The sequence below is a fragment of the Nicotiana attenuata genome, chromosome 10, assembly GCF_001879085.1.
Source record: "Nicotiana attenuata strain UT chromosome 10, NIATTr2, whole genome shotgun sequence".
Classification (NCBI taxonomy): Eukaryota; Viridiplantae; Streptophyta; class Magnoliopsida; order Solanales; family Solanaceae; genus Nicotiana; species Nicotiana attenuata.
In genome coordinates, this window is record NC_031998.1 from 44,480,356 (window position 1) to 44,501,959 (window position 21,604).

At 36.4% G+C, this 21,604-nt stretch overlaps 1 protein-coding gene across 1 annotated transcript; it reads left to right on the forward strand.

Moving 5' to 3' along the window:
* Nucleotides 332–15,987, forward strand: LOC109233430. Its single transcript, XM_019399303.1, has 15 exons — nucleotides 332–755; nucleotides 2,420–2,547; nucleotides 2,796–2,928; nucleotides 6,155–6,311; nucleotides 6,396–6,474; nucleotides 6,740–6,780; nucleotides 6,917–7,033; nucleotides 7,174–7,254; nucleotides 10,368–10,430; nucleotides 10,559–10,610; nucleotides 12,737–12,811; nucleotides 14,885–14,932; nucleotides 15,132–15,167; nucleotides 15,244–15,318; nucleotides 15,642–15,987. Exons 1-15 carry the CDS (start codon nucleotides 596–598, stop codon nucleotides 15,714–15,716), a joined length of 1,320 nt encoding a protein of 439 aa, XP_019254848.1. The 5' UTR covers nucleotides 332–595; the 3' UTR covers nucleotides 15,717–15,987.

Consider the following 21,604-nt stretch of genomic DNA (forward strand, 5'->3'; position numbering starts at 1 on the left):
GTCTATCCGGTGCCAATCAAAGCCGCTGTCCTCGACCTTGGTTCCCACTTGCTTCATCTTCCATCTATTTTCGGTTCCACTCTATTATTCGAGTATTTAATATGAATCGATTTTATCCTATTCGCCCATATGTTAGTTGTACTATGTGTTTTGACTAGGTAAATGTGTATAAATATTTATGTTGTAGAGCTTGTTTTACAAAATCGCGCAATATACATGTATTGAGTATGACGAAAATTACTTTTTCCTCGTACCAAACACATGAGGTCAATACGTGTAAATGTTGTCCTGCTCGGTAATGTGTCGGTTTATAAACACCCCCCCCCCCAAACCCCACGCCAAACATACTCCGTCGCTTTTGGTTTCACTTACGGTAGAACTCCTTTTCCTTTCAATTGGGAAACAAAAGCATTATTCCAACAGAATTATTCCTTCTTATAAAATTCCTTTCCGCCGATTGCCCCACTTCCTTTACTTCTTCCTTATAGTTCCCTGAGTTGCGATCCGGCTTTCAGATTCTACGGATTGAAGCTTAAGTTTATATAGCTTGATCTTATTCCTTTGAACTATTTATTTAGTCATATAAGTATACAACATGGCGTCAACGGAGGGGCTGATGCCAATAACAAGAGCATTTTTGGCTTCTTATTATGATAATTACCCATTTAGCCCTCTCTCTGAAGATGTTTCTCGTCTTTCTGATCAAATTCATTCCATGGCTAATGATCTGCACAAGGATTCCCCTTTGACCGAAGGTAATCTTTTTCGTCAAATTTACACTTTTATGAAGTTAATAGTAGTGCAATAGAATCATCATCTATTGAATTAAATTCAAATGGAAACTGGGCGTCTATTCACAACTATTGATATCGAACTCATGAACAAAAGTGTTAATACAGTAAGAAAAAAGGTCTTTGATATATATCAGGGGACAGTACCCAATGCGGTCTGTAATGGAATTGCACAGAGAGAGTTATGCCCAAGGATATAGTGGACCTTTAGGATGAGAATGTGTAATGGAACCCACTTGCTCCTTGGTTTGAGGTGGCTGGAAGCCTCGAACACATGCAACGAGGAGTACATTGCTCTGAAGAATGTTGTATTTTACTGAATAATTTGGTTTTTAATTCAACCATAGTTTGGAGCTAGGCGGTCGGCCCGAATCCCTTTCGCTGGAAAATTAGGTTGTGTATGTAAGTCCATTTTTTTTATGTGTATATATTATATGATGATAACCCTTGGCTTATATTTGATGTGTATATATTGCATTGTGTATTTTTTTTGTTCTTTGAATCCCCTCGGTGAAAATCCTGCCTCCGCCACTTAATTCAACGCTTCTTATTCCACATGTGAGGTATGTTGAGAGCCTTCTTTCGGAGCGTGGGTTGAGAGGCTGGTCTGGAATGTGAGACCAGGTTATTGGTTGTCTTCGGAAGTATTTTGTTTGCGTTGAATACATGTGGTGACTTGATCACATGACTTGATTAGCGCAGCCACTTAAACTTTGCATTTGTTTCATGTTAACCACTGATGTAGAACTTTTAAGCTGGTTCTCAAATAGGCGAGCAAAGTTTGTGGATGCCATGCCCTCTTGAGGCTTATCTCCGTGGGAGACCACTTGAATGGTCTTTGTGATTTGTTTATTAGAAGTTAAAGCATCTCCATCCACATCTGTTATTCTCAGATTTCACGACATAGTGATACGGCTAAAACATTACCAATAGCATGGTATTCCTTGAAGTGTCTCAAGTGCTTTTAGCTAATACTAAGCATGTTTGAAGATGTGCTACATTCAGGATTACTGCATAGCTTGGCTAACCTTGTCTGAGACATGATTAGCAACAATATTCTAATAGAGGACTGCGAGGATAGTGATATTTACAAGAGCTATTCACTTACTGACTTAAAAAAAGTGCTCTTCACTTAACATTGATTAATATTAATATATGGCAGTTAACATTGAAGAATATAATCCCTTAAAAGATAAAGAGAACTGTGCATGTTGCATTTACTAATCATAAAATTGATGCGTGGCAAACTTCATTCAGGCGGAACAGCTGTTCTTATAGTACGAATATGTGATTCTGACCTCATTGTTGGAAGTAGTGGATGGTCAATTAAGAATCTGATTTAGTGCTGCAATCTCTAAGTTGGCCCCTAGAAAATGACATATTATATTTAATCTCGTTTATTTTCAGTACTCTTTTACTAATTCTCTCAGTAATTTTCTTAGTATTTTCCGTGATTTATGTTACGGAGGATTAGCTGAAAAGCGTTTTTCCTGATTGATGTTGTCTACTTACTAACTTGCAGATACTGAAATGAGAATGAGATTATGTTAATAAAGGCAGTCCTGAATTTCTTTATCTGTTTGTGCACTCCACTTGTGAGGCAACTCTCATTCGATTTGATTTGACAGGAGAAAGTTCATTAGTCCGTGAAGCAGAGAGCCCCCCTCCTCACAAAGTTGATGAGAATTTGTGGAAGAATCGAGAACAGATTGAAGAAATACTTTTCCTATCGGAAAGCTCCAACTGGCCACCAGTGGTGAGATATACAGTTGTCAGAACTTGAGTTTTAGCTTTTCTGAAAAGGCCTCAGTTGACTGCTAGTGATGTCATTTGTTTTTGGCTTAGTTAGTTCTAATCACTCTGTCCCAAGGCTTGCTTCATTCCCGAAAAATATGATTTTTTCTGTACTTACTTGAATTCCTCACACAGGGTTGAGCAAAGATAAAAAATCTCTGTATTTGTCTCGAAAGAATAAATATTTCATCCTTCTCTGGTGTTCTTCAGCTCAAATCGCAGTCAACCGCTGAAGATGCTGAACTTGCTTCTCTTCTTGGAAGGCTTGGGGAAAAATTTCGAAATACATTGAAGGTTGTGGAGACTTTCCAATCAAGGAATTCCGAGTTTGTATTCAACACTGGTTGGTATTTCTGTGCTTCTTAATTGTTGAGCTACTGCCAATTTATGAATAATATTCAGATCTATTTAGATTGTTTGCTTTTAGTCTGAATTTGTTAGTTTATGAGACATCATTACTCTCTATTCCTGATAATTAAGTAAAAGAATGTTGTCACCTGAGTGCTCCTTCTTGAGCCAGTATGGGCAAATGCTCCTTGTTTGTTCTAAAGTCGAACTCCGCTATGTAAAGGGGAATCAAATGTTGGATGAGTTGTGGTACCTACTAGGTTCCAGTAAAATGATATGATGAAAAGGTAAGAAACATTAGGTATAAGGGCATTGGTGATGGATTATACCTTAGGAAGCTTTAAGCATAGGGAGTGGGGAAACATGGGAAGCAGGGTCTATTTTCAAGGCTAAATAGGTGACTTGAATGCAGTGGAGATGGGAGGAGGAAAAAGAAAAACTTATAGGAACCGCTTTGAGATCCCTTATGCATCCACCACAAAATTAGAATTGCATTACACAATTGAAAGAAATTAAGTTGCTTACACTTAACAACAACAACAACAACAGCTACCCCTCAGTCCCAAACAAGTTGGAGTCGGTTATATGAATCTTCTCTGACCACGTTACTCCATTTAAATTACCGCATGTCAATATTATGCAAATACACATAAAAAGTATTAGAAGTTATGTATATTTCTAAAAATATAAAACTTTGAAAGGCTAAACCACTAATAGAAAGCATAAGACCTATAGTAAAGTGCTAATGTTTAAGACATATTCTTTACTAATATGTACCGCCTATATAGATCTTTTCTTCCATGTGCCCTATCTTTTGCTAAGTTGCATGGATCCCCATGATCAAACCATGTCAAATGACCTTCCTTCATTTTATCCTCGATATGTGCTACTTGAACTTTCTCGCGGTTGTGATCATTTCTAATCTTGTATGATCACACATCTATCTTAGAATATGCATCTCTGTGATATTCATCTTGTGGATGTGTTGAACTTTAGCGGCCCAACATTCACTCTCATATAGCATTGTTGGTTTTATAGTTGTTCTATAGAACTTACCTTTCACTTTGTTAGGCATCCTTCTATCACATAGCACTCCTACAACGCTTCTCCATTTCAACCATCCGATTTGATTCCATTTGTAACGTATTCATTTTGTATTTCCATTCTCCTGGAATAATGAGCCTATATATCTTAATTTTTTGCATTTAGGCACCATAATCCTATCTAATATCACTTCAATTTCACTTTTTGTATGTTGACTAAACTTGCAGTGCATATATTTAGTCTTCTACTCTTCCTAAGACCCTTACTCTCTAGAGTGGTTTTCCACAATTCAAGCTTTTCGTTGATACCCTCGCTGTTGTCAATTAGCACAATATCGACCTCAAATATCATACACCAAGGGACTTCATCTTGTATTGTGTTGGTCACGTCATCCATATCATACACCAACTGACTTCGGCTTCCAAAATGCTCATCGGAAGTATCAACATGTAGTCTGCACCTACACTCTTTTGTGTGGCCTACACTCTCAACAAATAATCTATCCTCTCATTCTCTATCACTAGTCCCCCACCAAAATGCACCGTCATCAACATGGTTTGCTCTGCCACCCTCCTCCTTTCTTCTCCTTATCACCACTGTCAACCTACTCCCCTTTTCCCTGCAAACCACATGTTAATCGCTCCTCACTTCTCTTCCTCTCCTTGACTCTTTCCCCACCTCCATGATTTCAACTTCCTTAGTCACCCCACCACCATAATCAAAAGAGTGTTCATGTGTGAACCCACCATTTGGAGTTGGTTAAGAATACTGAGACAGTTGAATTTAAAGCTTTTGTTTGGAAGATTCTAGCCCTTGGCATAGTTTCTTTGCCTTTATCCGAGAATGATGACGATGATCTTAAACTCAATTCCAATTATCATAGTGTGAAGTTCTTGATTACCACTAGACAGGAACTTGTTCAGCTTCATAACAAGAACATTGTTTTCGGAACAGTTCTTGAATGTGAGTCCTCAGATTTAGAACTTTTATCTTTTTAGTTGGCATATATGCATGTTTAGTGAAAAGGATGCTTTGATATAGTGTATGTTGTGACAAACTCAAATGTTGCTTAAGAAAAGAGATACGGTGTTGTAAATCTCCAGGATATTGTTAGCAGAACTGGAATTGTTAGGATAATGACAGAAAAATCAAGGCTTAAAGAATCGTGTCAGTCGCGTAAATGTGCAGCATTGGTCACTGGAGAGTTAGTGACACCAGAAAGATCGCTGGAGAGCTGAACAGTGTTTGAACGATCATAGAGCGAGGAGCGACGCTTGAACAATTCCGGAAAGGAGCAAAGCATGAATGGTTGCTGGAGGGAGGAGTGATCCTGAATGATTGTCCGAGAGTAGTGGCACCGGTTGTTGGAGAGAGGAGCAGCGTCGAATACTAAAAGAAACAAGAAAAGAAGAAAACATCGGGCTGGCTCTGCACAGTAGCTTGAAGCGCAAAACAATTGAATTTTCTTCTTAAAAATCATAATTGGAGTTATCTCTGCCATCCCATCTTGTCGTAGTCCTTCATATTCAGTTTCTCATCCAATTCACCATTAGAGATATATTCCTTTATTTGAAATGAAACTACTTCCGTTCCATCAAATAGTCAGCGCTTCATATTGGAGCACACTTAGACCTTTGAAGGTTATTTCTTGGTGTTGGATCTATGTTTTCAGGCTTCAAACATTGTCATAGTATACTATCCAATATAGAAGGAAAGAAATAGAGGGGGTGTTTGGAATTGAAAGAATGTTTGCCTGAGTAATTGGAACTTCTATTGTGGGTACATTTTTGGAGTAAATGTAGTATCTCAGTCATATATGATGGCTGGTTGCTCCTTTATGTTTTTTTTTTTTTAAAAATGACTGGTTGCTCTTTGTACACATATGTTTTTGTATGTGATTTTCTACTTTGTATGTTTCTTGTGTATGGAGTATTTTCCCTTCATATTAAGAAATTTTTTACATTTACAGAAAAAGAAAAGTATTACCCAAAGTTAGGTGCCCCTGCGCTTATTATCAACTATTACAGTATGTGGTTACCAGACTCCTACAAAGGCAAGCACCAAGTTGAAGAGATGTGCAGTACATCTCAGCAACTTGCTATTGTCTTACACGTTCCAAAATACAATATAATTATTCGACTTCGCTTATCATCTGGATGCTCTTATTACTTCTGTAGTGATGACGTACATGCCACAAGATTTCCGCGGTACTCTTATTAGGCAGCAGAGGGAGCGTTCTGAGAGAAATAAGCAGGCTGAAGTTGATGCTCTAATCAACTCTGGTGGAAGTATTCGTGATCGATATGCTCTACTATGGAATCAACAAATGGAACGGTAAGTAATATTTTATCATATCTTCGTGATGGTGCAACCAGTATATGATTTGATTTTGACTTATGCTGAGATGCTACCAAACAGGAGGCGGCAACTGGCTCAACTGGGTTCTGCTACAGGTGTCTATAAGACACTGGTGAAGTATTTAGTTGGAGTGCCACAAGTATGTTGCAATTCATTTAGTAGAACATAATGGATTTATAACCTTTCCCTACCATGTTCTTGTCAATGTTTCTATAATCAAGCCCTGTTGTTTTCATGCATTAACCTTTTGTTTAGAGTAATACTTAACCTCATGGATGCGAAGTGGCCATTTGGAAGCCCTAATGTTAAATTAAATAGTTCAATTCAAAATATATTCATGCCAGTGATGGTATGTTGATTCTCTGGTCTTCAGTAAAACTATTCACCTGTACTTTATCTTGCAGGTACTGTTGGATTTTGTTCGGAAAATAAATGATGATGATGGGTATCTATTTTCTCTGCATTTAGCTTATTTATTCTTTTTTTTTTTATTATGTTCTTTATAACTTTGCTCATTCTTCAAGAGTTGAATGGACTATATTAATGCTGGCTACTGCTTTTTGATAATTGTCTACCTTTAGGCCAATGGAAGAGCAGCGACAACGTTATGGTCCACCTTTGTACAGTCTCACGAAAATGGTGCTCAACATTCGACTTTTTCTTTCTCTACTATGGCGACGTTTTGAAGCTAGAAAACTGTAAGACTTGTCTATATGTTGTACTTTCAAATGATTGAATGAAGTTGCATTTGATTATTTCTTTCAGAAAGTTCGCGTCCTTGCTTCACAGGGTAGTCAGCATTTTTCAACTGAACCTTGTAGTGTTTCCTTTTGGGCAGATCAAAGGATCAAATGACGGTCTTGGAAGAAGCAGTAGATGTATACACATCTGAGTTCCAAAGATTCATCAAATTCATTGGGTATTTAATGCTTCCAGAACCATACTTTCTTATCTTTAGCTTGTACCTAATCATGTTATCACTTATCAGTATAGATTAGCCTAGTATCCTTTCTGTCTAAGTATTGCTCTATAATGTCTTTCCTAATATGATATCTTTATCTCATGATTACTTAGAGAAAACGTTCAAGTAGCTTCTTAGATGACCTTCACATCATTGTAAGCAACTTATACAATGTGTGGAAGCTAAGGACAGAAGAGAAACAAAGGGAATGCTTACAGTTTGTCCTCTTTCTTTGGTTTGCTCAAAAGTGGAGGAACAAAATTTAAGGGGGAAAGCTATTTTACCTTTGTGTTTCACAATTTTAGTTTGGAGAGAAACATTTCCCTATCGCTCTTGACTTTTCGAACCAAATAAAGGAAAGACTCATTTTCTCCCTCTTTCTCCTTCGTGCCTTCTTTTCATTGTTTCTTCTAGCTATTGGCCTCGAGGCAAAGATGAGCTATCTAGACTCCTATCAAATTCAAAGGTTAAAATTTTGAATTCCTTTCAACTTTTTTGTAATGATAGCTAGGAGATGATAAAGGGTAGATGGCATCTAAAGGAATGTCTCTGTGTATATATTCCTACATGTATAATTTAGAGCTAGTATAACCATACTTTCTCTTAATGAGACATTCCTCCGCTTTCAGGCGAAAGTGAAGATAAAAAAATAAGAATCGACCGTTCAAGTATTTTCCCCCTCTAGTGGTCATTCATTCTTTTGATGACTCGCAGTCGAAAGAGTTGGTTGGCAGTTCAAACCTCAGAGGGAGTTGAAGAGAGGCCTTTCAGTTCGTTCAAAGGCACTAGGGATGAGCCATTACAGACGGTCTGATGCTTCTGGAGTTCGCTCATATCGAATTGTCCAAAAGCTCATCAACCTGTCCGAGGGAGAGGTTGTTGTAGTTTTCGTAGTTGCAAGAATTTTTTTCTCACGATTGGGTTGGTGTTCAGTGTACCGCTTGTCTAGCCTATGCTTTGCATGAACATCAACATATTTCAGCACAGTGAACACCTCCCTTGGCTTACCATTCCCAAAATGACAGAGCATAGAAAAGCTAAGAGACATTAGCTAGATCATCATTAAAAGGAGATTCCTTTTCTCCTGATGCTACTATCAAAACAACAAGGAGTTTTCAGCAAAAAATTGCATGCGAGGAAGTTGAATGCTATATGGGCAGTGAGTGCTACCAAAAGATTAGTGTGATAAAAATGCAGATGTTAAGATGGATGTGTGGTCGTCATACAAATTAGACAATATAAGAAATAACCATTGTTTTCACAAAGTATAAGTAGCACGCGTAGGATAAAGTCGGAGAGAGTCGCCTATGATTGTTAGGCATGTCCTATGCAGACCTCCAAATGCACTGCCTCCATTTACAATTTTACATTACCTTATCAAAAAAAAAAAATAGTGGAATAGATATAGAAGATTTATATAGTTGATAAGATATAATTGTTGTTGCTGCTTTAAAACATGGTTGTGAAGTAGCTCTACTACCTACAAACTATTGAGGGCCTTGCTGGGGGCTGGGGCAAATACTGGCCCACAGGGTGCCCCAACAGGGACCGAATGAAAGACCCAAGCCTACATGAATGACATGAACCATCAACGTCCTACAAATGAAGACTGCATCTATTTGATCCATCATCACATGGCCGTCGTGTAACTCCTCGAGAATCATGTCATTCACTTGTCACGTGTTGGCACCAGAGTCATAAATACTCGAAGTAAGCTCCTGGCTTGCCCCTATCTCTAAAGTGGCTTATGAACGAGCGGAGTGCTTGTGGCCGTGGTAGCTGCGAGCCTCCTGGGTCTTGCTCTGTCGTTAAGCAGAGAAAAATAGGGGAGGAAGAAAGAAATTTTGGAGAAAGGTCACTCTTATAAAATGTCTCTTCTCCCCTGATCTGGATCCCAATCATCCTCCATTACTAAGGTCACTCGCTGGAATTTTCCTTCTCTCTAGCGCGTATGAGAATTTCACGTGCTGGCAGAAGTGCGTCCTCCTAGCTTGGTTGACGAGGTATTTGACTCCTTGGTTGGACTTAGACTTGCTGAATGATGGTCCGTGTCTAGAGAGAAGATGGACCTTCTCTAGCTAGAAACTTCCCTTTGGTGTCAGCCTGCTTGTTCACTCAAGCACAAGGTCATTTTACTGCAGCCCCACATTTTCAAATCTGAAAGAAAGTTTTCTGATTCACGTTACAAACATGTAGCAAAAATTATGCTGTTGCTTTAAATAGGCTTGCATGAAGTTACTACGGCTGCTCTCTTCTCTCTGTGATTTGCTTCAAGTCAGGCTAACCTTCCATAATGATTTTAAGTTTTCCGCTTGATACTTCAATATAATTCGGCTCTGTTCATATATATATATATATATATATATATATATATATATATATGCAAAATGTAAGGGAAATTACTATAAGCACGAAGAGATTGTTAGAACAAATGAATTGGATACTTCACAGACTCTGCGTAAACGCGGTATGCTTTGTGCACCGGGCTGCCTTTTATATATTCTAAAAACCATTTTACATTTCTTATTTAGATGGAGAGATAATATTTGAAGTATTTATTTTAGATTTTAATGATAAGCTTTCTTGAACTCAATTTTTAATTTTCTATTTTTGGTTACTAACATATATATTCATAATATTATTTTAACAATTAATTTTTCTAATTAAGTAATAATTTCATTGATTCCTTAACTATTCTCAGGGGTGACCCCACCTGTAGTGGCGTACAACATCTTAATATATCATTGTTTCAATTATATTTATTGTTTATTAATGCCCTCTTCAATGCAAACTCCTAGGTGATGTCACTGTATGCATTAGAGCGCCACATAGTCAAGCACAAAGTGCATCCTGGGCTTCACGTAGCTTCAGGCTTAAGTGTGCCTCAATCTAACCCTTTACTGATTGTTATAGATTTTCTGTGTTTCCTAGCCAAATCTTAATCTTGTATGCCAAAACATGTTGATAGTGACTCACATCATAAGAGGAACACTTTGTCATTGAATCGGAGGGTGTAGTGAGTATGTGTATAATTTGGTACTTGTTTCACTGGCTTTACTTACCTTTTACAGTGACGTATTTGCGAATTCCCCTTTCTTTATTACTGCGGAAGAATCTGGTGCATTAGACGCCAGGTATGTCCAATATTCCTTTCTATGGTGGTTTCATGTACATTTTGCCATTGTTGGACTAAAATATAAGACAATACTTGATATAAGTTTCAGAACTTGATCTAAAGCTTTCTTTTGGTTTCCAAATGCAGAAAAAGTGACGAATACAAAGAAGTGAGTGTTCCAGCGGGAAAAACTCACGAGGTTTGTTTTTACTTGGAGGATTACTTTCTCCAAGTCTATTCCCTTTTAGATAGGTGCTGCTCATTTTTTAACTCCTAAGCTGGTCATGTCTGTTTGTAGTTTTTTTCTCTCTTTGTGTCTATGTATGTGAATGTGTGTGTGTCTTTATAAATAGTTGTTGGTCACATGTGTTGCACGTGTATTCTATGTCTATTTTCACAGAATTTGTATTAAATATAATAAATTTTTTAACTGCTTACATACTCTTAAAATATTTTTTCTGAGTTATATAATGAGATTAAATAAGCTTGTGAGATAGTATTTGTAATTACATTACTTTTATTTCATGAGCGATAAAAATGTTATGTAGTCGTATCTCACCCAATAGTTCTTTATGGATGATATTTGTGATCTGTTCCCTTTTTGGTTGAATGTTAAAACTCCAAATCTTTTGTGTAAAAGTCTCAGAATGTGATATTGGCTTAATTTTAAAAGTTTAGATTATTATCAATCACTAAGGGTGTGTTTGGTATGAAGGAAAATGTTTTCCTAGAAAAGTTTTCATGGAAAATGAGTGGTTTTATCACTTATTTTTCCTTGTTTGGTTGGTGAATGGAAAACTTTTTCCGGAAAATATTTTCTAGTGTTTGGTTAGAAAGTAAAAAATATTTTTTATGCTACTCTCCTCACCCCCTTTCCCTAAGTCCCATGCTTCCTTGCTCCCCCCAATACCCAACGTTTTCAGGACTCTATTTTCTTCAGTAATTTAATTATTCTTCTAAAAATTCACACAAACCCAAATGAACTAATGTGTTGCTTTACTTTTTTACGCAAATCAACGTTGAAATTTATGTTCAATAACTATAAAGAAAATATCCTGCATCTGAATGTACCTTGTGAATGTACCCTTGTGAACTCTACAGAATAACTATCGTACTGCCAAACTCTGAATTTGATGTATTGTTTGGGACAATGTATCAAAAAACTAAGCTGGGCACCTTAATTTGAGATAATAGAATATTTTTATAGTAATATTAACGGTGAATAGTAAAAGTTTATTCGCATCCGAGATATTAACCCAATAAATGTATGCACATATCTATTATTAACACAAAACCATAGGTAATTCATACATATCCTCATTTATTGAAATGAAAAAAAATCTATCTATAACATGAAAAGAAAGTACTATTAATAACATTTTTATTTAGGGTGGGGTGGGGTGGAGTAGAGGTGGGGTAGGGTGGGTAGGTGCGGGTGTGTGGGTGGGTTGGTGGGGATGGAGAATAGGGTGGGAAGGTTGAAAAAGAGTTTTGGAAAATGTTTTCCCTTCTCTTGATAGGGAAAACATTTTCCTCCAATTGGAGGAAAATGAGTTCACGAGGAAAATGTTTTCCAAAACATTCAAGCCAACCAAACATGGGAAAATTGGAAAACATTTCCCGGAAAATGTTTTCGTTCGTGCCAAACGCACCCTAAATCTTTCAACAATAGTTAAAGAAAATAGATGTTCTTCTTCCTGGTAAATATTCTGGATTCTTTTGTGATGGGACTGCTAAATTTGTCAAGCCTGGCAGTTTGTAATTTTCTAAATAAAAAGCTGTGGTTCTATTTGAATTCTGTGTCCACATCTGCATCAATACGTTTGCATCACATCGTTGTTAATGTAATTCGTTCTCCACTCTTTCTAGCTTTCTTCACTCCTAAATTTCAGGTTGAAGTGATTCGCACTGTATTCATCTTTTAACTAATCGTACTTCTTCTGAACTTCAATTCAGAACTCCTTTTGAACTTCTTTTGGCGAGTCAGCTACCTATGACCATCCAAGTGTACCTATGACCATCCAAGTGTCTTGTTATCTTAATCTTAGTGATTACTCTTTTCATAAGTCAAGTACAAGATCTAGGTACTATATATTGCTTGGTTATCAACCAAGTGCGGGTGACTTTGGTGTTTTGATCCAACAATGGACAAAGTTTATATTTCAAAGCATGTTCATTTTAGATTTTGCTTAGATAGTCATACATTTTCTCTATTTGTCTTTGAATGACCTAGAACCTGAAAGTTTATATTATAGAGCTTCATTTGGGTGTTGTTAAAACTATGTACAGTTGATTTATAAATATGTTATGTCAATCTCATCTTAGGTTTCATTGACGGTGGACGCCATAAATTCATACATTGCTTGGGATTTCGCTTTGGTTCAAGGCAGAGTGGATATGGTAATATCCTTTTATCTTCCTATAGATGTGCCTATTTGGGTATTATTGGTATCCAACTTATTTTATAACAGCTTCCTTTTCTGTATTGGTTGCTTTTATGCTATATGCTATCTTCTTTAGTTTCATGGCCATTTGTTGGAAATTGATGCCCGGCTAGTTATCTCCTGCTTCTTTTGGCTACGTCTCTGTGGTCTATGGAGTCTTCCTAAAGGATTTTCTATGGTTTCCGTCTTACCCAACTATGTATGTGACTCTTAGAGATTTCAGTGGTTTCCTTTGGTAAAAGAGGAGAAATTCCAGCTAACATGGTTGTTAAAATGTATACCCATCTCATCTAAAAGTTTAAGCTGGTAGAGAGCATACTGTTATTTACTTGATTTTGTTTTCAACAAGTTCCTTCACATGTGGGTCTCTGATTCATTTTCGTGGGGCCAAAAACTTGGATTCTTTTTGATAATGAGTGACCGTGAAACTCAACTCCAGGAATCCAGGACCTCTGTCTGCTTTGATACCATGTTGAAGTGTTGACTACGGGTGTCAATGGTTCGTTTCGGCTGGTTATTTTATAAAATTTGTACTATACCAATTTTTCGGTTATTCTATTATGAATAACCAAATTTAGACTTTTCGAAACCGTCCCAATCATGTCGGTTTTTCTTCGGTATCCGTACGGTTCGGTTAATTTTCGGTATTTTTTTAAATGTCATGTAAAATTCACCAGTAGACATAGAATGCTATAACATACGTTCTTTTATTGGACTTGGCAAAACTCTCTAGACATTTTTACTGTTTAAAGGGTGATGAATTAAAAAGATATGAAAGATGGCTAAAGTATAATCCATCAACTATTCTACAGCAACGTAAAAGAAACCAGGTAAAAGCAAAGAAAATATAAATCACATGAGTGGAAAGATATTAACCAAGTTGGGACTCAAGAATATAGTCTATAGAAGATTAAATATTCAAAAAGATAAATCTAAATCATATGAAAGGAAACATATTCAATACATAGTAGTTTGCTAATCATAATCGCTAGAATACATTGTGTCTTGCTAATACAGATACTTGAAATAACTTAGTTTAAGTAGAAGTAGCATGATAGGTTTTAGGAATTAGTATTTTGAGTTTAATTACTTGTTGACTTGTAATAGTTTTCATAATTCCAAGGCCCAAAGAAAAATTTAATGCTTTATTATTTTTAAACTTACTATATAAATATATTTTTCACATATAAAATTTATTCGGTACAGTTCGGTAATTTTTTCAGTTTATTTTTATAAAATAAAAAACCTACCCTAATTATCGGTGCGGTTATAGATTTATATAAAAACTTATAGTTTTTTTAAAAGAAACCTAAAAATCGGTTCGGTTCGGTCGGTTTAATCGGTTTTCAAGTATCCATTGACACAATATTGACCATCTCATCTAAAGGCTTAAATTGTTAGAGAAGTGCATTTTATGTACTTAATTATATCTTTGACATCATATGCTTTCTTTGATACTTTCTTCACATCAGGCTTACATTCATCTTGTCTCCATCTCGTATCAAATATTATTTGGCAACGGCTACTGCATCAGTAATTTGCCTCCTCTGTATAACAGCATTCTAGGATTAAGAAATCAACTTGCATATAACCTTTTTTAACCTCTCTGACAGCTGTTTGGTAATGATACACTGCCTGCCAAACTTACAGGCCTAAAATCTTTCACTTCCACTGCATTAAAAGAAGCATCAAAACTTCTTTCAAATATGAAGTAGACGGGTTCTCTCTTTTGACTTACAGATTTTCCTACTGAAGCAAATTTCTAGCTCTTGAAGCCTGAAGAAACTATTTCCTTATCCTCTTTATTACGTTTGTCTTGCTATCGGACTTCTGTTTTCCTTGTTCAAAAGCTACTTAAGCTGCATATAAGCGGCACCAGTTAAGAGAATGCTGATTATTCAATCATGTATACTTGGAGAATGTGTGATAGATCTCTTGCATACTAACATATGTTTTGTCAGTTAACACAGACATGATACTAGCAGATTTATTTAACCAAGTTATCTGGGCTTCATTTTTCTTGTAACAGGACATTGGCTTTAGCATGGAGTTTACGGATCTTTCCGGACAGAAGACGGTATGAAAGTGTATCACCTTCACTTTATTTTCCCCTTTTGTCATAAACGCATCTGTTAGAATTTCTTGGTTTACTGGCTAGCATCACATGCCTTGATTAATCTTCTTTCTTTTACAATATAACTTCTCCTTTTTCTCTTCTCTGACTCAAGTTCTGGTTTTGAACTTTTTGAAATGTCAATCAAACGCTCAACTCACAGCAAATCTTACCTTATCGACGATATGATGCTGACCAAGTGAGTATACTTTGCTGTCTTACTATTCTAATTAGTAGATTTGCAACCTCACCTCCTTAATGCCCATTTCATCCAGGGGAACTTTTGTACGGTCCTTGCTGGACACTACAAACTCATATGGGATAATTCTTATTCTACATTTTTCAAGAAGGTGAGTAATACATTATTGAAACCTAATTCATTGAGGTTATGACGGCCCCTTTACAATTATTCAGTCCTATCCTGTTGGCGTATCAAACAACAGCTCCTTTTCATTGCCTATGGGATTTTCCTGCTTCGGTAGAACTTGGTCTAGTAAGATAAGTTGTTTATGTAGCGCTTCTGTTGGCCTCAGCACTGTGGTCGCCGTCATGAAAATAATCACCTGTTAATCTGCACTGGCATCGAACAATTGATTGCTTTGATACTTTGCCTATTTTTTTGTAAAAGAAACATAACCGTCTTGGGTGATTATTTTGCTTTGATTTGCAACAGGTCCTGCGGTATAAGGTGGATTGTATACCTCCTGTTGTAGAGCCAGCGCTTTCATCAGATCAAGTAGATGAGTGAAAGTATTCGTTCAGATTTTTTATTGCTGCCAATTGCTCATGAAGATATTATGTCTCATTGTTTGTATACAAAGGCATTTTTCCTTGTTTGTACTGCTTGGGTTATACCAGATTAATCCACCCTGTGTTGCTTAGTCCCGATCTCTTGCTGTAACCACATGTTGTATTGATTGATGCCCAGATCAAGATAAAGTCTCAGCATTCACGACTTTCATTATACTTCTAATGTTGACATTAGTTGGATATTTAGATTGAGGTCCATGAATTGGCTATTTTTCTGATTAGGCAAGATTTATTAACTGTTTGATAACAACAACAAATGCAGTGTAATTCCATAAGTGGGGTCTGGGGAGACTGTGTACGTAGACTTTACACCTGCCTAGTAAAGACCCTCGGCTCAAGGAAACCTCTGGATAATAATAGTGTTATTTCGAAGGATTTGCAATTAAGAGGTGCTTTATCGAAGACTGAAGCTAGGGGACAGCAAGTAGAGAAACATTCTCTACTCTTTCAGTGAGTAAGAAAAGCAATTCTTCTGGAATTTAACCTATTTTTTAGAGCAATTCTTGATTCACCAACATTGTCGAAAACACAATACACAAGATACTTATTCAGTAACTTCTTATTATGTTGGGAAAAAAGAACTATAATTAAGAATAACGTCTTGTTACAATCTTTGTAAAAGGGACACCATCGGCCTTCAATGTCATTTAGCTGGTGATAATTAAATTAAGGCATTCTTTTCTACGATAAACTAAATTAAGAAATTAAACTATGTGAAAGAAATAAAAAGAAAGGCAGCCTCTGCATGTTCGTATTAAAGTGCTTCTTTTCTTTTCCATGAATAAACCAGAACAACGGCGTGAGGATGGAAAATTTGAACTCGATCCATGCACCAAATTATGTTACTCCCTCCGCTCCACTTTAATTGATTTTTTGGCCTTTTTCATATGATCTACAATATTTGATTTTTTCAGCTATCAAGAAGGAATTAATTTCTTTTTTCTAAAGTTGCCATTGGAGTAAAGAGCCTAAGAGTATTTGTTATATTTTCAATGCACAAATTAAGGTTAATATGATCATTTTAGTTGTTATTTGATGCTAAAAGATGAATCCCTTAATATTCGTAAAAACATGCAAAAGAAAATCAATCAAAGCGGATAGGAAGTATTTGTTAAGGTTGAGCAGTAAATGAGGTAAATTAATTATTAACCCACCTTACATAGGAGTTATGCACTTAGTTTGGTGGACGAATTGGGTTCAATTAAGTATTTTTCTTGTGAGGATTACATGATGTAATTTACATCTATAGAAACCGTAGGTTGGACTAGTCCACATTATATTAGGAGTAGGATAGTTCGGTTAAAATCCGAATCCATATTGAAATAGGTTTTGTTATTTCGACTCAAGTAGGTTTTGTATTATTATAAATACTGATGCTACTATCTATTTTTTTGTGTCGAGATTTTTCGTGGGTACTCGAATCCTTCACAAACAACCATGATGAATCTACCATCTTCAATCTTGGAAGATATTTTCTCAAGATTATCACCAAAAACAATTATTATTTGCCAAAGTGTTTGCAAATCTTGGCTAAACCTAATTTCACACCCTGAGTTTATCAAACTTCATCTCTCAAAATCCCATACCAACCTCATCATCTATAATATTAATCATTCTCGTTCAAGTCTCTTCAACTTTGTAAATTTGGAAGATAAACCTCAATATCATCGTTTCACTTTTGAACCAAATTATAACCTTAACATCAAAACCAACTTTCCAAATATTAATTTCTATCCAGTTGGCTCAATACATGGTTTGGTTTGTTTATATTATAAGCCTCTTGATAATAATGTTCTTGATACTGTTTATATCTTCAATCCAACTACTCGAAAATACATCGAACTTCCTGAGCCTAAAGGGCTAAAAAATTGCCCAAATTTAGTAACTTATGGCTTTGGGTTTGATCCTGTGAGAATGGAATACAAGGTGATAAGGATTTATCAAGTGGAAACTCATAATATAAATAAAGAAAAATATTACACGTCTGAAGTTCAAGTGTACACTCTTGGGACAAGGTTTTGGCGTAGTGTAGGGTATATTAAGCTACGTTTTGAACGTAGATATTCTGGGGTATATTTCAATGGAAAGCTTCATTGGTTGGTTAAAGATGTTGAAGAAAATGAGTCAATTTGTTTTATTGATATGTGCGACGAGTTGGACGAGTGGACTTTGGATACTGATGAAGAGTTTAATCGGGAAAAAGATATGACATTTTCCACGGCTCCTGGATTAAACAAAAGAAAACATCAAAACTTGTGTTCACACCAATAGAAACTACCCAAATAATAGGAGTTTGGGAGTGTTGGCAAATTATCTTTGCTTATGTGACAATAACACAAAAACTCATCTCGATATATGGGTGATGAAGGAATATGGAGTGAAAAGTTCTTGGACCAAAGAAATTGTTATAGACATAATCCCAGAGTGCAATTGGTTTTGCTACACAATGGTACATGTCTTGAAAGTTTTTCAAGATGGAGAGATCTTGTTTCAGTTGGGGGAAGATGTCTTGTTTACATATCATCCTGAGAAGAAAACTTTGACAAAAATTGAGTATTTTATTAGTGGTAGTTTTTGGGCTTCTACTCATGTCTCAAGCTTACTCTCACTCAACAATTTTGGGACAGAAGTTAACACTTTCTAATTGTTACTAGCTTTGGTATAGACGTATAGTAATTAATGATGGTATAATATATTCTCCACGTGTTGTGCTTAGGGGTCGTTTAGTAGGGTGTATAAAAATAGTACTGAATATGATGAATTAGTTATGCTGGGATCGGTTATGCGAGAATTAGTTATGTTGAAATTATTTTTTATCGACAGTTTGGTTTGGTGGATTAAAAATAACATGCATTTCATATATATATTTATTTTAAATTATTTGTTTACAAAAATATCCTCCGCATGCTTTGGAGAGGATTTGGAAAAGGTTTTGAATTGACAATTATGTGTTTTTACCTAAAAATCATTGTATTGCTCACACCATAGTTTGCTATGTATAAAAATAGTAACGAATATGGTGTATTCAAGTAAAAGAAGTTTAATGACTTTGTGGGGCGATAGAAACATTACAAAACGTTTATGGGCTAAAGAGTAGTTTCTCCAAATAATAAGCGAAACAAACATTTCCCCAAAAAAAGTAACCACACATTATTTGCACGGATCGTATGTATCATTGCGTCTAAGCGTAAAACAAACCTAATATAATTAGTCTTTGTTTGAAACTGCAATATCTAAAGTTTAGTACATATTTTTCGGAAATATTTCGGAAAAATGACCGCTGTAAAAATATAGCCGAAAAACGTATAAAATTTGTATATTTTATATATATATATATATATATATATATATATATATATATATATATATATATATATATATATATATATATATATAAGGAATTTCACTGATGTCGTACAATATTCTAAGCCGTGTAGAAAAACTCATCTAGCCACATAGTGATCCCACCCCAATTCTAGCGGAAAAGCACCTTATTTGTGGAAAGCCTTCCATGGTTTCCTTATGAAAACATAAATTTTTATTTGGGTATAGACGGTATCTCTTTATTCTTCGTGATATTGACCACATTTCTGATCCCTATTTGCATTTTAGTGGGTTGGTCTGGTATGAGAAGTTATGGGAAAGAGTATATTACAGCATTTCTAATTCGTGAATTTATAATGATCGCCGTGTTCTGCATGCTGGATCTTCTACTATTCTATGTTCTTCCCGAAAGTGTGCTAATCCCTATGTTGTGCGGAGCTGAGTATCTTCTATTCGCTGGGATAAAGCCTTTCCTCTGCAGGGGCCACCTTCAATCCAGAGGCGAATCCAGGAATTAAATTTTATTGGTTCAAGTTTTAAGGTTTTCATAATTGAACTCATTATACTTTTAAAATTATGAGTTCATATATACTATATTTGTAATTTTAATGAATTTTTGTCAATAAACTTTTATCCCGTGTCGAAAGTTATGGGTTGAATTTAACCATAACTAATACGCTACATCCGCCCTTGCCTCTATCTAGTTCTTTTTTTTTGTGTTCCCAAAAGCTTACTCGCTGGGTTTTTGAGATCCATTATTCGATCTCCCTCTATCTTCTAATTTATTGTAAATTTTTATATGTTGAGATGTATGAGACATTTTGTTCGACCAAAAAGTGTTAAGCTTTTTGTTAAACTAATTAATGATGAAATAGAGGGTGAATCCTAGTTAAATATAATAAACTCTAGATGTAATGTTAGATGATATTGGCGGGATGAACAGCGTTTGCGAATATTAAATAACGGATGTATACTCAATGATTATCAATAAATATTATAATATGAACATGCAATAAATGTAGAGAATGGCAATAGACGTAATAAGAAGGAATATATCACCCAAATGTTAGATGACTTGGGTGATTCTTTCTTTTGACAGCAACGTGGAATGATGGAAAGTGAGGATGGATAAGGAATCTTTGGATCTAGCAAACAAAGAATGAATAGTGTATGTTGAGCCAAGTAGTCAGTGAACAAGACAATATTTGTATATTCTTCCTAGTCAACTCTTTACAAAGTGCTCTTATCAAGAAAAGTGAAGATCTCCCCTTTTGTTCTTTATCTCATCCTATTTATAAGGGATAACTCTAAGAAACCCTAAAAAGTACAACATAAGGAATATCTAATGGAATATTCCTGATGTCTATTGTTAAGCTATCCTACCTCGGCCTCCTTGCTCCATTTACTTAACCTCGTCAATAGTCTTTCTTGAGATGACTCTTCGCCATTGCGTCGTGGTCGACTCTGTCCTCGACTCTATTTGTCTGCACTTACCAAGACATCCAAATTTAAACCCATACAGTTAGTCCCCCGCTTGTTGAGGTCGTGATCTTGTACGTCCTCGATAAGCGAATCCGGTCTGCGTCTATTTAGGAGGAATTTGGTTGTGTTGATCGAGTCGACTCGGTCGAGGTCGAAGAAATGGCGTGGCCAGTAGGGCTGCGGCTGGCGTGGCCAATGTGAGTGACGTCATGGCCAGACGCGTCATCATTACGCATATTCCCACTGCAGTGTCTGTGCTTCTGTCGCTTCGATTTTGGTGCCATTGACGGTCCTTTGCTTCGATTCTTGTTCCACCCAACCCTGTAAATAGGTGGGGGGTTCCATTTTTTGAAAGTTTTCATCATTTCTCACTTCGCATGGGTACTGTTCTTCTTTGATCTTCTTCTCCGATTTCTGCTTTCAATTTCTCGCAGCCTCTTCAATTCCTGTCCCTTCTTTCTTACCCAGTTGTTATCTTCTTCTTTCGAATTTGTTGCATATGTTTCACTACGGAGATATGTCAAAATCCCCTCATATTCATGACGAGGTTTCCGATGCCACTCCATTATCGGTGGCCCTTCCTCCCAGCGGTGAGGTATTCATGGTTGTAGAGGAGGAGAGCTTCCCCACCGCGGAAGAGATAGTCCCCAGGAACCCTTTGGTTAGACATGACTTCCCAAAGGAACCTGCTCCTGCTCCTGCTCAGAAGCTTTCTGAGACGGGACCACCTCATATAGCCGACCTCCGGTCTAAATATCGCATTCCTCCCCACGTCGAAATTGTTCCGGCTGAAAGAGACACCGTAGAGGTTCATCAACCCGAGTATTGTGCTTTCTACGTCTATCCGTCCTTAATTGGTTATTCTCTTCCTCTCCTCTCGTTAGCGGAGGAGTTTTGCCGATTTTACAATGTCTGCCCGGCGCAACTCTCCCCTTATTTGTATAAAGTTTTCTTGATGCTGGCGAAGTATGCAGAGTTGGCCGGCTGTGAGGTTGACGTTCGCCACCTGCTGCATTTATT